The 15,097-nt window shown below is 34.8% G+C and overlaps 3 protein-coding genes and 1 long non-coding RNA gene across 4 annotated transcripts in view; 3 read left to right on the top strand and 1 right to left on the bottom strand.

Annotated features, from left to right (window-relative positions):
• Positions 1-15,097, top strand: part of LOC143912468 (uncharacterized) — a 258,387-nt gene that overhangs the window by 84,856 nt on the left and 158,434 nt on the right. The gene's annotated exons all lie outside the window — the stretch shown is intronic.
• Positions 1,785-7,648, top strand: LOC143911448 (uncharacterized). The gene is made up of 10 exons (XM_077430315.1): positions 1,785-1,931; positions 2,008-2,389; positions 2,462-2,545; positions 2,621-2,710; positions 3,103-3,568; positions 5,293-5,510; positions 6,200-6,333; positions 6,611-6,724; positions 6,799-6,861; positions 6,935-7,648. Exons 2-10 carry the CDS (start codon positions 2,154-2,156, stop codon positions 7,150-7,152), a joined length of 1,623 nt encoding a protein of 540 aa, XP_077286441.1. The 5' UTR covers positions 1,785-1,931; positions 2,008-2,153; the 3' UTR covers positions 7,153-7,648.
• LOC143912275 (maltase A1-like) lies at positions 8,344-11,729 on the top strand. Its single transcript, XM_077431558.1, has 10 exons — positions 8,344-8,497; positions 8,976-9,155; positions 9,810-9,973; positions 10,045-10,170; positions 10,240-10,695; positions 10,770-10,877; positions 10,953-11,201; positions 11,278-11,375; positions 11,451-11,591; positions 11,666-11,729. Exons 1-10 carry the CDS (start codon positions 8,344-8,346, stop codon positions 11,727-11,729), a joined length of 1,740 nt encoding a protein of 579 aa, XP_077287684.1.
• On the bottom strand, positions 13,603-14,166 carry LOC143911949 (DNA polymerase epsilon subunit 4-like). The gene is made up of 2 exons (XM_077431049.1): positions 13,885-14,166; positions 13,603-13,808 (listed from the first exon to the last, which is right to left on the bottom strand). Exons 1-2 carry the CDS (start codon positions 14,068-14,070, stop codon positions 13,665-13,667), a joined length of 330 nt encoding a protein of 109 aa, XP_077287175.1. The 5' UTR covers positions 14,071-14,166; the 3' UTR covers positions 13,603-13,664.

Genomic DNA, 15,097 nt, shown 5'->3' with positions numbered 1-15,097 from the left:
GCGTGCGAGCGAGATGCGTGAAAAGGTTGCGATTCTCTGGCCTAGACGATAGATACATTATTGGATCGGGGAAGCTATGCTGTGTAAGTGGCCTTTGTTCCGACCAAGTCTTCATGGTCAGCTTTCGTGGCGTTACGACCAAAGGAGCCGTTTTGGAGGGAGATCGGCGCCGAGCGCGCGTACCCGCCCCCTATTCGTTTTCCGCTTCGGTCGAGTGAACATCTCTGTTCGCTACCGAGTTGGTTCCCACCACCGAGTCCCGATCAGCTCAGCCTTGATCGGCAGACGATACTGGAAGTACAGCTTCAGTATACGTCCGGTGAGAAGTGAGGAATTCCTGGTCTCTCTTCGTCGAAGTCAGATCACGTAGCCACGTGGTTGAGTGAGGTTACCATAACCTCTTGAACACGTGCGCGCTAATTTCAAGTCGGACTCCCCCCCCCCCCTTTTTCTGTCCCCCCTGCTTGATCTCTGTATATACATATATATATAAAATACAGTCACCATACAAACAGAATTATAACCTGTTTTCATTACTATTCAATTTCCCGCCTTTGTCCCGTATCACCCTCCCTTACGCACACTGTACGAGAGAGAGAGAGATATACATCGAGCCGAGCCGACAGCAGCAGAGACCAGACCGCAGACGACGACCTGTAGATCCCTTGGAGGAAACCAGCCCCGCCCACGCTTACCACGAGCTTCTACGAAACCGACTTCCGGGGTGCTCTCGAGTTGAACATCCCTGGAGTCTGTACAGCCTTTATAAGGAGGTACACACGGTAAATCAAATTATTCTGGAGCGAGCAGTTATCTCGTGTGAACCTCCTGAATCATTGAATAAAGGCTGTGAAGCGACTTTGGCCTTTCATTCGATCCTGAACCCTTTCCCTACGCAACAGTAATATAATAATATGGCACTCGAGTTCTCAATAGTATGATAGTTTGCGTGTGTAACTCGATGGATGGAATTTTCGGTTCGGTGATTACTGGTCACAAATTACTCGTCACAAAGTCACTAAAATCTCTATAACGGAACATCTGGCAGCCGAAAAGACCATCATACTAATGATAACAATCATAGTAACGAGAACTTGAGTGCCAAATATTGTGTATTCGCGATTTTCATGGCAAAAGTTGTTTTTGTGACCACCCCAATGTGACGAATAGTCCAATTACCGGAATTTTCACGTGTCAAATGTTCTGTTATCGGGTTTTTAGTGACATGTGCAAGGACGGATCCAGGGGGGGGGCGATAAGAAAAAATGCAATTAAAATCCAATGAACACAATGAAAATATAAAAATAGAAATTAATATTAAAAACGATGTATCGATTCACTTTTTTTAATACTATCGAGAATCCGTTTCCGTCCTTGTCGCTCTTACTTCCTAGAATCTGAGAATCACCCAGGTTGTACCCGACATCTGACAAATAACAGCTGTTTGGCGCATTGACAGTCCAGCTGTAGGTAACAAAAAGACAACCATTTTGTAAGCCGTGACAAAAATATTTTAAAACAATATAGAATTTTCAAACTGCGACGAAATTTAGGGGGTGGAGGGGATTACTCCTGTCGCCCCCCCCCCCCCCTTTAGATCCGTCCTTGTTCGTGTGGAATAATCGGTAATTGGACTATTCGTCACATTGGGGTGGTCACAAAGACAATTTTTGCCATGAAAATCGCGAATACACAATATTTGGCACTCAAGTTCTCGCTACTATGATAGTTATCGTTAGTATGATGGACTTTTCGGCTGCCAGATGTTCCGTTATAGAGATTTTAGTGACTGTGACCAGTAATCACCGAACCGGAATAATCACCGAACCAATTGAACATGTGCTGTTCAATCAGAACAGTGACAGCACAGAGCAATGACTTGGCTCATTACATATTTGAATTCGACAAAGAATATTGTTTGGCTTACAATTGTAGTGTTGTTCCCAATTTATATATAATTCAAAATGTAATATATTATGGTCAATAATATTACTGCTATGTTTTTAGGTTATTGTGTTTTGCTAGTTTAGGCGGGTTGTCACTGTGACGTGTAGAGAGGTTAAGCATATTTTATATTAACATAAAACATATATTTGCTCGACTTTAATGTCGAGCTCGACTTTTAATTCATCGTGGATCATTTGCAAAGTACTATGGACGAAGTGCGATGCTATCTCCGAAGAGAAAACGGCACTTTCACAGATTTTACAGACGGTCTCGTCGACCGCAGCGGCTTGCTAAAAGATATGGAATTCTTTTACTTATCTGCTAATGATAAACTGACTCACCTTTCCTACGACCGAGCATTGGATGCATTAAAATGCAACATAAACAGTGCCAAGTTAAAAATCTATCAACAACGTAAAAACCATCACAGGTCTTCTGCCACGTATGTATAGAGATTTTATTATTTTGTGCTGATATCTATTCCCTTATTAATTTTAATATTTACTTTTTACAGTTCAAAATCACCCCCACATCCGTTGACAAGTTTTGAATCTAAAACACATTCAAATTCAAAACAGCAAACGATAGCGAGAAAACGGTATTTGGGTCATTTTTAATTATATATATATGTATAACGTGATCATTAAGAATCATTATTTTTTTTTTATTTAAGATCGTCCACACAAATGTTATTGGATTCATCAGATGATTCTGAAGCAGAAGTACCACAAAGTCCAAAACGTCAAATGTGTCCAAAAGATTGGTATCTATTCTATTATATATTTAACTAATCCACCAAACTGCAATTAATATATAAACATTTCACCCTGATAATTTTATTGCCTTCAAAAGTTTTAGCTTTTCTTCAAAATTTCATTCAATACCTTTTCTTCTACACTTATTTGAAAATCACCATAGCAATGAATTATTTTAATTTTCAACCTAACTTATAGGCTCTATATATACAATATATGACCCGAAATTATGAATCATCTATTTATAGTCTGCCGAATCACTTCTGATCTTTTTTTTATGAAAATCACTTTCATATATGATCTTGATTGAAAAGTTGTAATTTTTCAAAAATTAAATGTTAAAGGATTACATATTTTGATTATTTTTTTCATGCATACACTAATTGATTTATTTTGGTAGCATTTTAGATGCAGGAAACAATGGAAATCTAAAAAAATCGCCAATTAAAAATAATATACAAGATAACGATAGTAGTTCGACCTTTTTATCTTCCGATTGTGAAAAACAGACTAATGTAGATAATGGCAATTCGTGTTATTCAAGAAAGAATGGTGACAATCTTAGCTCTGGATTGAACAACAAATACAGTGATAAAACCCCCCCTATGAGTTCAGACTCTTTAAAATTAATTAAAAAATGGTTTTATAAAAATAATAATTGTGTTGTGACTTTGATTTGTAATGAAAATGAAGAAGTTTTTCATAATGTTTTAAATGCCCTCAATCCTGTTGTCCGGATAGAACATTCAAATAACTTGAATAATCTTGTTGAAAAAGCAAATAATTACACTAAAAAAGATTTTATGCACTCTCTGGGACTCGAGAGTCACGCTACCCAAAATGTAGAAAAAATCGACACCACAAAAGTAAGTAAAACTTCAATATCATGTTTATATTTCACGATTTATTACTCAGTTAATTTCTCATCAAATATAACGTTTATAAACACATACACAAATATTGGATTTTTCGAGTACATATGTTTTATATTATATTATTTATTTATTTTAAGTTTAAGTTTGGACCATTATGGCATTACAGGAGTCCCTAATTCGCCACAATGGTCGAAAAAATATAGAGAGATGAGAAAAATAAAAATATATCCATACATACATATATACACAGACAAAATACATTTATATATTGTTCTTCAAAGCCGTTTTTTGGTACTTGTTGGTTATACGGGTGCATCCGAGCATAGAGTATACAAATACACTACAGTTACATGAACGACCTCTATGTATATATGTGTGTAGTTTGAGTAAAGTGACAGTACACAAATCAAGTTTTCAAATTGATTGAAGTTACATCATGGTATGCCTTGTCAGCACACGGAAAGTTATTTTGATGAGTTTATATGGCGGCATTTAATACGAAACCGAAGTCTATTTGAAGACATTTTCTGTGCAATGAGGCAATACTAGTCTCCAGCAAAACATATATGAAATTCATAGACATATAAATTTCATATGTTGTGGGTGGAGGATCCAAGTAAAAGACCAAAGTCGTTTCACAGCATTTATTGCTGATTAAGGAGATACACACACTGGCAGTGCTCCGTGCTGAATGTCTTGATATGGTCTAAGTACCTCCTTATACAGGACAGGTCGCTCAGGGCATCTTCGACGTCCGGTTACTTCCCCATTGTTTAGTCACGTACTCGGATGTGCAGTCCCACGCTTTGGCGTTGTCAGTTCTAAGAACTCCACGGGAATGCGACCAAGTGCCGCTAAGTGCATTCGGGGGTCTCTCATTGTTTAACCGACTTGCACTTAAGCCTAGAGATAATCCTCGAAACCAATTATAACGGCGGCTCCTTTTAGCATACGCTACAATATTTTATTTTACATAGATATATACCAGTAAGGCCTAACAGATAGACCCCAATGCGCCTTCCTAGACAATTAATTACAAACATTGCAGAATTTTTATTACATAAATCGCTGTATTTCGAGAGGCTGAAGAACACAAATTAGCAATTAATTACTTAATGGATTAATTCATGGCGACATCTGTGGATTTAGACTTGTACATACATTTTTACATATTGTACATAAATCAAATTCAGATATTTGTGACGGCGGGTCGGATGATTTTTGCCAATTTGATGGAGGAACCGTTTCAACAATGAAATCAGAAAAAATTGGCAAACTTTGATAAGAAACTATCGACTTGTAGTCACAAATATCCAAGTCTGACCAGCAGTATTAAAGATTAGCACGGGATCGAACCCGGTAACCTCTCGGTGCTAAATATAAACGCAACCATCAAGCCATACTGCTGAATGCCATGCCAATAAAAACAATTTAGAAAGGAAAACGATATTGTATACTGTCACTTTACTATAACTGTTTGCGACACCTTGATGCCAGTCTTGTAACTACCGTGTATTTACATATGTATTAGTGTAAATGTGTATAATTAATGTTATGTATAACCAATAATTATTCGTTGTTTTTAAACTATTAATATTAGTTTGTATCATTAGATGCATTTACAAAACTTGTGTCAAAATAAAATGCTATAAATTTCAACGACATCTTTATATATGGTACTTTTAAACTTATTAAAACTCACAATTTCATTTTAGATATTGAATGCTGGGAATTCAAAACCAAAAGTACTAAGCAATTCAAACAAAAAAGAGCCAAACCAAAGTAATAAACCTTCAGACCCTTTTACAGTATTGAAGGGTTGGACATTTAAAAAAAAGCCAATGCTTAACCACAATAAAATACTTCAGAAACCCTCTGCGGAACCGACCACTAGCAATAGTCATTCTCCAAAGCGTCTGCCTGGGAAAAATGTGTATGTATTATGTTATACTGCAATAAAAATATAATGTCTGAAAAAAAATATATACTAGAAAGGCCTAACAGGTAACCCCAATGCTCCTTCCTGGCCAGAAGCATTGTACATTTGATACGAGTATTATTTGTATTTTACAAAGTAATTACATATCAATTAACACCCACAGAGTCAAATTTATGAATTTTACAGCATTTTATACAATTCAGTGATTGCTGAAAACTCGAGATTTGCGATAAAATGGGAAAGGTTGCCAATTTGTTGGAACCGTTTCAATGAAAATCAGATAAATTGGCAAACTCTGATAGGAAACGATCGACCTGGAGACACAAATCTAAGGTCTGGCCAGCAGAAACCAGTGGGATTTGAACCCGTGACCACTTTGTTCAAAGCTTTTTAGTTAAAAATAAATAAATTATAGGTAGAGTTAAGAAAGCAAGAACTGCAGGTGTTTCCTACAGGGGTGTTAAAATCTTTAATGCTCTTCCTGAAAATATTAGAGGTGCTATAAAAAATTAGTGCCTTCTAGAAAGGTGTTAATGCATACTCTGTGGAAGATGTAATTAAGTTAAAATTCATATATAGCTTATATTATTATAGTTATTAATTTAATTTTGTTATTTTTTTTATTGTATGTAAGTTTTTTTATTGTAAATAAATGAATAATAATGTCGGATTTATTTAAATAGGCCAATTTCAAGGAATTATTCGATTGATGAAGATATGTGTATCATAGATTGGATCTTAAAAAACAATCATACACATTTAGTAAACGGAAATAATGTGTGGAAAAAATTCGAAGCCAGTAATGAAATGATAACAGGTATTATAAATATTAATTTATTTCGTAAGTAGGTACAGTTTGTTTTAACCTTTCCTCCCCTGTGATATGTATTTACTACAACTCGACTCTAATAATGGGAATATCGATATGAAATGTTCAAATAGATACGAGGTTCAGAATTTTTGTATTCCTCTGTAATATAATTACGAATTACATCAATTTATGTATACAAAATACATATCATCGGGGCGCGCGGATGTTTTTGGCACCGTAAGGGAAAGGTTAATACAATGTTGACACGCGTGAAGTGTTTTAGGTCGAACGTGGCAAAGCATGCGTAATCGATTTCTGAAAGTAATTCTATTCCGTTTGAGAGACTACTCACTGTCTAACGATGATGAAATGAGGATCAAAAAAGGCGTACATAAAGGTTCAAATTATTTTTGTTCCAAATTGACATTTCTAAATGCATCCAAGTGAGACTAATTTATTTTCAAATTTCAGGGTGCATCAAACATAGCGAAAATTTTGGATGGGTCATCGATAAAAAGGCTACAAAAGAGCTGCGTAATGTTGTTTTTAAAATTTACCATTGATTAATTCGTATTTGCGTCGTTTATAATGAATGTTACGTTTTTAGCTAAGGGAAAAAAACAAATTTTGCCGTTGCGATTGACTTTTAAAAAAATACCTGCTACGAACAAACCGCCGGATAACTTAACAGATTATCATCACTATTCAGATTCCGACGTTTTACTCGACGATTCAGTGCAATGGGCTTTTGAGAAAAAGCAACCCAAAAGAAGACTTTTTACGAATCAGAGTTACGTCGGAACTAGTTCGTCTAGCTGTCAATAAAGAATGTAAATACTTCATAGATTGGTACAATGCATTGGTATTATCAGGTCATCGGTACAGATTAATCAATTAATTTGGTGTGAAGGCCTCTTGTAGAGGGCTTTATTGGTTGACTTCTTTGACATCTAAAGTGGGCTTATAAAATTGTAATAGTTAAAGTCGCTCCGAACATAATAAATCATGTGATCTAATATTTAATTTCGTAATCTAATATATAGAGACTTTGTAAGTATGTAAGAAAATTTGTAATGTTGGTTCGTAAATCCGTGACGTCATCGAACAAATGAATATTCAAATAAATTTAAATAAAATAAAAACTATTCAAATAAAAGTCATAAAATGTTTACTATTAGATTGGCCATGTTTTAGCATTTTTTATTACAAATACCGAGCGAATCCTGGTAAAAACACTATTTTATAATATTTTATACATGAATGATCTTGAATTATGAATTATGATGATATATTTATGTATTTAAATAATATTTTTTTAAACAAAGGTCTACTTTATTCATTCAATTAAATTTATAATATGAACCATGTTTAGCAGACTGGAAAGTGTGTAATCTTGCAATCCGAGACATGGTATTTCGGTTCGGTGATTATTCCGCACAAAGCAATCTCGCACACGTCACCAAAATATCAATCACAACGTCTGGCACCTAAAAATTCCACTAATCGAGAGTTACGCACGCGAACTATCATACTAACGAGAATACGAGTTCCAGATATTCCGTATTCGCGATTTTCATGGCAGCGCATGCCGTGTACGCGATCACAATGTGCGAAATAATCCATTTACCAATATTTCATCGGAATAAACTAAAACTGAGTTAGGTTTAGTAGTTGTGAGAAATCACACTGATTAGAATATATCGGAATGATGACGTTCTAAGCCGGTCATCATCAGAATCCTTCCATTTATCATCACTCATTAAATATAGTAAAATTCTCACGTATAGTTACACTTCTAAAGCCGTCGTCTGTGTAATATAAAAATGCTTGTTATTCTAAATCACCATAGATTTATAACACTTACAGTTGTTAAGAGCACTTATGTATAAAATAGCAATCTTGAAAATACCTTTTGTCTCTTTGATAAAACATTTTTAATGGTAATATTAAAAAATACACTTCATTTTCAACACTGTATATAAACCGGTGTGCTTTATTCAATGCATTCCAATTACAATGCGGACCTTCTGTTGTGCGGGCGTTTTGTTCCTCGTTTGTCTAACAACAATCGCTTTTTGCGACAAACAATGGTGGCAAAAAGCAGTCATTTATCAAATATACCCAAGGTCTTTCAAAGATAGCAACGGCGACGGAATCGGGGATCTCAATGGTAATAAATTTTGAAACATATTAAACATTAAACATTTAAAAAACATATGTTCAGTGGCGTCGCTAGGGGTGGTGTCAACTAAAAAATATTTTTATTAAGTTTCTGGATTGTGTCTCTGTCTGACTGAATCCGTTAACCTTCTTACCTTTAGGTACATACATTGATTTCTCAGAAATTCGAACAAAAGCCAATCATAGCTCATATTTGATGCTATATATATACATAACCGCACCAGACGGATTTCGCGGTAGCTGTATAACTACAGAAAGCTGTATATATACAGAAATTGCAATGAGCGTGTAGCTGCTGGAGATCCGTCTTACAACAAATATGTCGAATATGCGTTTTTCAATTTGAACAATTTGGTATCACTCGGTGCAGACCGAGTCGGCACTTGCACTCCCTGCAAGTGCCTAGCGACGCTACTGCATATGTTGTTATATCAGGATTAAATTCTTGTGCACTGTTTATATTACAGGAATCACTCAAGGTTTGCAGCACGTAAAAGACGCTGGAATTGAAACAATTTGGCTGTCGCCTATTTATAAATCTCCCATGTATGATTTTGGATATGATATTTCAAATTTCAAAGAGATACAGCCAGAGTATGGGACAATGCAAGATTTCGATAATCTCATGACAGAATCCAAGAGACTGGGTAAATATTTATATCAAGTTTACTTTTTAACCCTTTGAAGGCTGACCAACGCCGATTGGCGTTTTGCCAACAAGTCCATGAGCCTGAAATAGGCCGATGGGCGTTGTTTTTTTGAGTATGTAAAAATTAAAAAAGAATACTACCCGCCAAGCCTTTCCAGATAGCATTGAAAAAAATACACTGAAAATACAGGTCGTGTAATCCGTGTCAATGTTTGTAAAGACTAGTTTACACCGGATTTTCTGAATTTATAACCATAGCAGAATTTCTCGATGGAAATCCCTAACTGCTGAGTATCTTAGATTGTGGCTTGGCATTTAGATTGTGAGCATTACATTTTAACATCAATGAAGAAGATGGAACTAGTTTTGAGAAAATACATTCATTAATAGACTTCTTTTGTTTATTTTATATTGTTGCAAGATATATTAGAGAGTCTAAACACACCTTTACAAAACTCGAAATCCTCGGCGATAGTTATCTAGGGTTTGTTTGGATTAGCTACAATTTTATACCTGCTTGCTATTGGATTTCTAAATAATTCTAGTTGGAAATGTTGGCGAAATTTTCAGCGTGGTGGGCTTTCGACACAAAGGGGTTAAACTGTACATAATTTGCGGCTTAGTAAAGTTGTGCTTGTAATTTTGTGTTTAGGTATACGTGTGGTATTAGATTTTGTTCCGAATCACGGTAGTAATGAAAGCGATTGGTTTGATCTGTCTGCTAATAGAACTAGAGGGTACGAAAACTATTTTATTTGGGCTGACGGAAAGCCAGATCCAAACAATCCGAATAAAGTATTACCTCCAAGCAATTGGGTAATTATATCTTATATATGGATAACTTAAGATTGTATTATGTATGGAATTAATAAACATTAATCTTTCAGTTGAGTGCTTTTCGTGGGAGTGGATGGGAATACAATGCTATTAGAAAACAATTTTATTTCCATCAATTCGCCATAGCTCAACCAGACTTAAATTACAGAGATCCTTTACTCGTTGAGGAGATGAAGGTATGAAAACCGACGATTAAATACACACATTATAAGATGATTTAAATAATAATTTGAGAATTCTTTCAGAATGTTCTGCGTTTTTGGCTGGATAAAGGCGTGGCTGGTTTTAGGGTGGATGCAATTCCCCATTTGTTTGAAATCGATCCCAAAGACTTTGGAGGCAAATACCCCGATGAACCAAGGGCAAATTTTATCGATAAAGTACCGGAAGAATTCGATTATTTGGATCACATATATACCCAGAATCAAGAGCCTACCTACGACATGGTTTATCAATGGAGAGATTTGCTGGATAGCTACGAGAAAAAAGATGGTATGCCAAGAGTTATGTTAACGGAAGCATATACTCCCGTTAAGCTCACAATGAGATATTACGGAAATGCCACTCACAATGGCTCTCACCTGCCGTTTAACTTTGAATTCTTAAGAGGTATTACCAAAGATTCTGATGCTAGAGATATCAAGTTTATCATCGACAAATGGATGACATACATGCCTCTAGGAAGAACGGCAAATTGGGTCGTACGTATAAAATAATCTAAGCAATGAAATGCCTTTACAATATTTTTACATTAAACTTTAACGAATTCAATCAGAATGGAAATCATGATAACAACAGGATGGCGTCTAGACATGGAATCGAGAGGGCCGATATTATGAATATGTTAGCTCTTGTTTTACCGGGAGTTGCTTTAACCTATCAGGTGAAAACTCGTGACACTATTTGAAGCTATATTTACGGAATCAATATTCATTCTAATATGTATGTATGTTTTTAGGGTGAAGAATTGGCAATGACTGATGGAGAATTGACTTGGGAGGAAACTAAAGATCCTGCAGCCTGCAATACTAACGACCCGATAAATTATTATAAATCATCACGAGACCCGGCCAGGACTCCTTTCCATTGGGACGATAGTGCGAATGCTGGTTTCACAACCGGCAACTTCACCTGGTTACCACTTGCTAAAAATTACAAGGAGCTTAATTTGAAAGTTCAAATTGCAGCACCAAAAAGTCACTACAAGGTTGAAAACTAGCATTATAAAAATAAAAATTGAATCTAATGTATCCGTTAATTACATATGTATGTATATATTTTAGTTTTACAAAGATATAGTCGCATTGAAAAAGGAAAAAGTGTTAGTAGAAGGTGATCTTGAAAGTAAAGCGCTAACAAATGATGTTCTAGCACTTATGAGGTGTGTTAATTCAATATATGTTTGTTTGTATGTTTCTTTCGAAGCTATGTTTTCCTAATGTTACAATATATTTAGGTATCTTCCGAATGAAAAAACGGTAGTCGCTATTGCTAATCTTTCACCGAAAGATTCAACCATCAGTTTGGACTCTTTCCGTGTTTTGCCTTCTACAATGAAAGTATACGCGTCTAGTTTAAATTCCAAATTTGAGAAAGGGTAAGTAATTTCAATCGATTATGCGATTGCAGTTTATGTCAGAATGCAATTAATATCTTTTTTTTATGTTGCAGTTCGACTGTTCAAACATCCAACTTGACATTATCACCGTATGATGCGATCGTCTTGTCTACGTAGACCTATTGAAACATGATAATTGTAGTAATAGATAATTTAGATTATAGTATTATATTCTATAAAAAATAATAATAATCATTACATAATTGTTCTTTTTCTGTATTATATAAACATAGTGTAAATCTTTTATCTTATATAAAAATTTCAAGTACATACAAATTACCTTTATCTTTCTGTTGACTAATATACACAAGAATTTAGTGGATATTTTCTACCTAGGAGTGCCATTTAAAAATATTATGGATAATGTACATTAACATAAACACTTCATATGCACTTGAGTGTATAAAATATGTCAAAACACTTAACAGCCTTAAGAATACACACACATTCTTCTTCGTTAAAACGTATTTATCGATAACTGAAGCATAATTAACTTTAAATAAAAATGCTTCATGGAAAATACTGCAATGATAAGACTTCTGGCCTTCAAATATCTTATTCCTCACTTACTTTTCACTGAGAATCAACTGGTAAATTTTTATTTAAAATGAATGTATATGTACAATAAATTTCATATATAACGTAGAATTGGTTTACACTTTGAGGGGTCTACTCTATTTCAACGTCCTGAAATTTTTCGACCTTTTGGTGTATCTGTAAAAAAATGTTTAAAATACTGAAATACTTATTTTACGATGTTAACATTAACTATTAAAAAAATATAGTAAGAAATGATTTTTAAATGTTTTTAAATGGTGTTTATTTATTTATTTATAGTAGTTTTGGACCATTGTGGCTTTACAGGAAGAACCTAATGCGCCACAATGGCCTACATTTGATTGTGAAAATTTAATGAGTTAATAATGTAACATGGGAATATTTGAGAGTATCCACTGTCAACAATAGAGACCCCCAGGTTAGGCTAACGGGACTCATTAAGTGCCCGAACAAAGGATACGCTGGATTTCTTATAAACCTGGGCGATTGCGTAGACTACGTGCCTAGACAATAGACGGTGCTACTTTAGTATGCGGTCTACCTTTGAATCGCAGTCGACTATATTTTTTTATTTGTATCGTAGCAACGACCTGTTTATTATAATTTTTGTTTTTTCCTGCAGCCCCATAATGTCGTTGGAAGCATTTCTATCAAAATATCTTCAGCAGCGAAGAAAATACCGACCCTAAAAACCTAATCTTAAATGAATAGGGCCAACCCTAATTTAACCTAACCTAACCTGACCCTTAGATAAATAGGTGTTGGCTGCTAAGATATGTTTTTTTTTTTAGTTTTATTTCATCAATATTTCCACAAACAAAACATATCTTAGCAGCCAACACCTATTTATTTAAGGGTTAGGTTAAGTTAGGGTTGGCCCTATTCATTTAAGATTAGGTTATTAGGGTCGGTATTATTCAGTCTCACTGTCACACGCGAGATCTGAGACAGTGAGACCTCATATTGAAGTAAAAACATGAAGGTAGATCGCATACTAAAGTAGATATGTGAAGGTAGACCGCATACTTAGGTGGCACCCAATAGACGAACCAACAGATCGGAGATGCTATGCTGGACAACTTGTCCTTTATAAGGAGTGGATCACCTGAATCGTTGAATAAATGCTGCGAAGCGACTTTGGACTTTCATTTGGATCCTGAACCCACCCCTACGTAACAATAGTTTAAAAATCTATGAATAATCACTATATGTTTCATACGTTTTGAAGATATTACATACAAGTACACGAAAAAAAAAATTGTATACTATATACAAATTCCTGTTCAAGTAGACGAAAAGTCGAAAACCTCATTTTGAGTTGTCTAAAAAGTTGGTTGTATAGATTTATTAGTACGATTTCTAATTGAAATATCGAGAACGTGTTCTCTATAATAAAATAACTACGATGAAATAAAACAAAAAAAAATGTAAGAGTAATATAAAATATATTTGAATAAAAAATTAATAAATAAATAAACTAGTTAGGTTATGCGTTTATATGTCTATTGTGCCTTCCATGAAGCACAGACAATCTAGTGTATCTAAAATAGTTTGCAAATCCTTTTTAGTGACGGTTTTTCTCTTTCCTTTCGCCGTTATTGAATATGTCTCTTTAGCTATTGCGTCAATAAAGAATTCCTATAAATAAAATCATATTGATTAAATACGACACACAACGAATAAATTTTGATAGGATGAAACACAGATTACTTACTGTAGCTTTAGCGGTTATAAAAACAGCTTCGTTGCTCACAATGTTGGCGTCCGGGTCACATTTCATAATATTTTTAATTTTGGCCATTGGCAATTTGGTTTGCTTGGGAGTGGCGGCCACCGCTGGTGATTCCTCTACATTTGTATTGCAAGGCTGTTCTTCTATATTGACACTCTCTTCTGACATGTTTCTTTAAAAATTAAATTAGCGATGGCAAAAAAATAACCTCAAAGCGGTGTCAGACAATATATTTGACAGCCAACAATTCGCGCGTATGTAACAAAGGCGACCGTAACGCCATAAAATATGACCAAACTTTAACGCCATAAAATATGACCAACAATTAATATATAGTTATTTAAAATAAATAAAAGAGTTTTATAAGGGTATTGTTTTAGTAATAAAACCCAAAATTTTGATTATGTTTACCAATTGAATGTATACCAATTGAACCTATGTATAAGCTAGTCAAGATTATCATTTTTAAATATTTAGTCCTTAATCACACATAGTAAATCGTGAAAAAATTTAACCTTTAGATTTTGGCTGATTTATCACTAACCATTTATTAACAAAATGATTGAATCCTACTTATATATGTATGTACCAACCAGTGGCGGCTCGTCCATATGGGCTGCAGGGCTGCAGTCCTTCCAATACAGTACAAATGCATGCTATTTTTTTCGTCTACAAGGGCTGCGGGGCTGCAGACCTCACAGTATAGTACATATTCGTGCTATTTTTGTTTTCATTCGATCACCGGTTTGGTTAACAAGCTACTACAGCCTGAATAATCTCTGCAGCCCCCCCACTATGAAATCTCACGAGCCGCTACTGGTACCAACAATAATAATATTGTTAACTACCGATCCATATTATGCCGATCTAGAGAACAATATTTCTTTTGTCAAAATATGGTATGTATTGTTCTCAGAGCCGGCTCGTGGCGTGTGCGAAGTGTATGGCACACACAGGCGCCATAGAAGAAGGGGCGGTCAAAATATTTCGAAAAATGTTATAAATATTTCGATATAAAAATTCTCATAAACTGTCATGCTTTCGCCTTGTATCAGAATAACGATCTGATATATTATATTTAGAAACCATTTTTTTAGATTTCTATTTGCCTTTGTGTATTATTATTTTGTATTGCATTTCTTTTTGTATTTTATTGTGAATTTGAATATTTTTCTTATGCGCCAAAGGCGCTTGC

The sequence above is a fragment of the Arctopsyche grandis genome, chromosome 5 (assembly GCF_051622035.1).
Source record: "Arctopsyche grandis isolate Sample6627 chromosome 5, ASM5162203v2, whole genome shotgun sequence".
NCBI classification, from domain to species: Eukaryota; Metazoa; Arthropoda; class Insecta; order Trichoptera; family Hydropsychidae; genus Arctopsyche; species Arctopsyche grandis.
This window is presented reverse-complemented; position numbering and strand designations above follow the sequence as displayed.

Excerpts from the sequence above, each read along its gene's own strand:
- LOC143911949 (XM_077431049.1), bottom strand. The coding sequence starts at position 14,070 with ATGTCAGAAGAGAGTGTCAATATAGAAGAACAGCCTTGCAATACAAAT. Across the intron at positions 13,809-13,884 it reads TTATAACCGCTAAAGCTACA|GAATTCTTTATTGACGCAAT; the intron begins GTAAGTAATCTG and ends TTTTATTTATAG.
- LOC143911448 (XM_077430315.1), top strand. The coding sequence starts at position 2,154 with ATGGACGAAGTGCGATGCTATCTCCGAAGAGAAAACGGCACTTTCACA. Across the intron at positions 2,711-3,102 it reads CAAATGTGTCCAAAAGATTG|CATTTTAGATGCAGGAAACA; the intron begins GTATCTATTCTA and ends TTATTTTGGTAG. Across the intron at positions 6,862-6,934 it reads AAAGGCTACAAAAGAGCTGC|CTAAGGGAAAAAAACAAATT; the intron begins GTAATGTTGTTT and ends TTACGTTTTTAG.
- LOC143912275 (XM_077431558.1), top strand. The coding sequence starts at position 8,344 with ATGCGGACCTTCTGTTGTGCGGGCGTTTTGTTCCTCGTTTGTCTAACA. Across the intron at positions 9,156-9,809 it reads GACAGAATCCAAGAGACTGG|GTATACGTGTGGTATTAGAT; the intron begins GTAAATATTTAT and ends TTTTGTGTTTAG. Across the intron at positions 11,376-11,450 it reads GATGTTCTAGCACTTATGAG|GTATCTTCCGAATGAAAAAA; the intron begins GTGTGTTAATTC and ends CAATATATTTAG.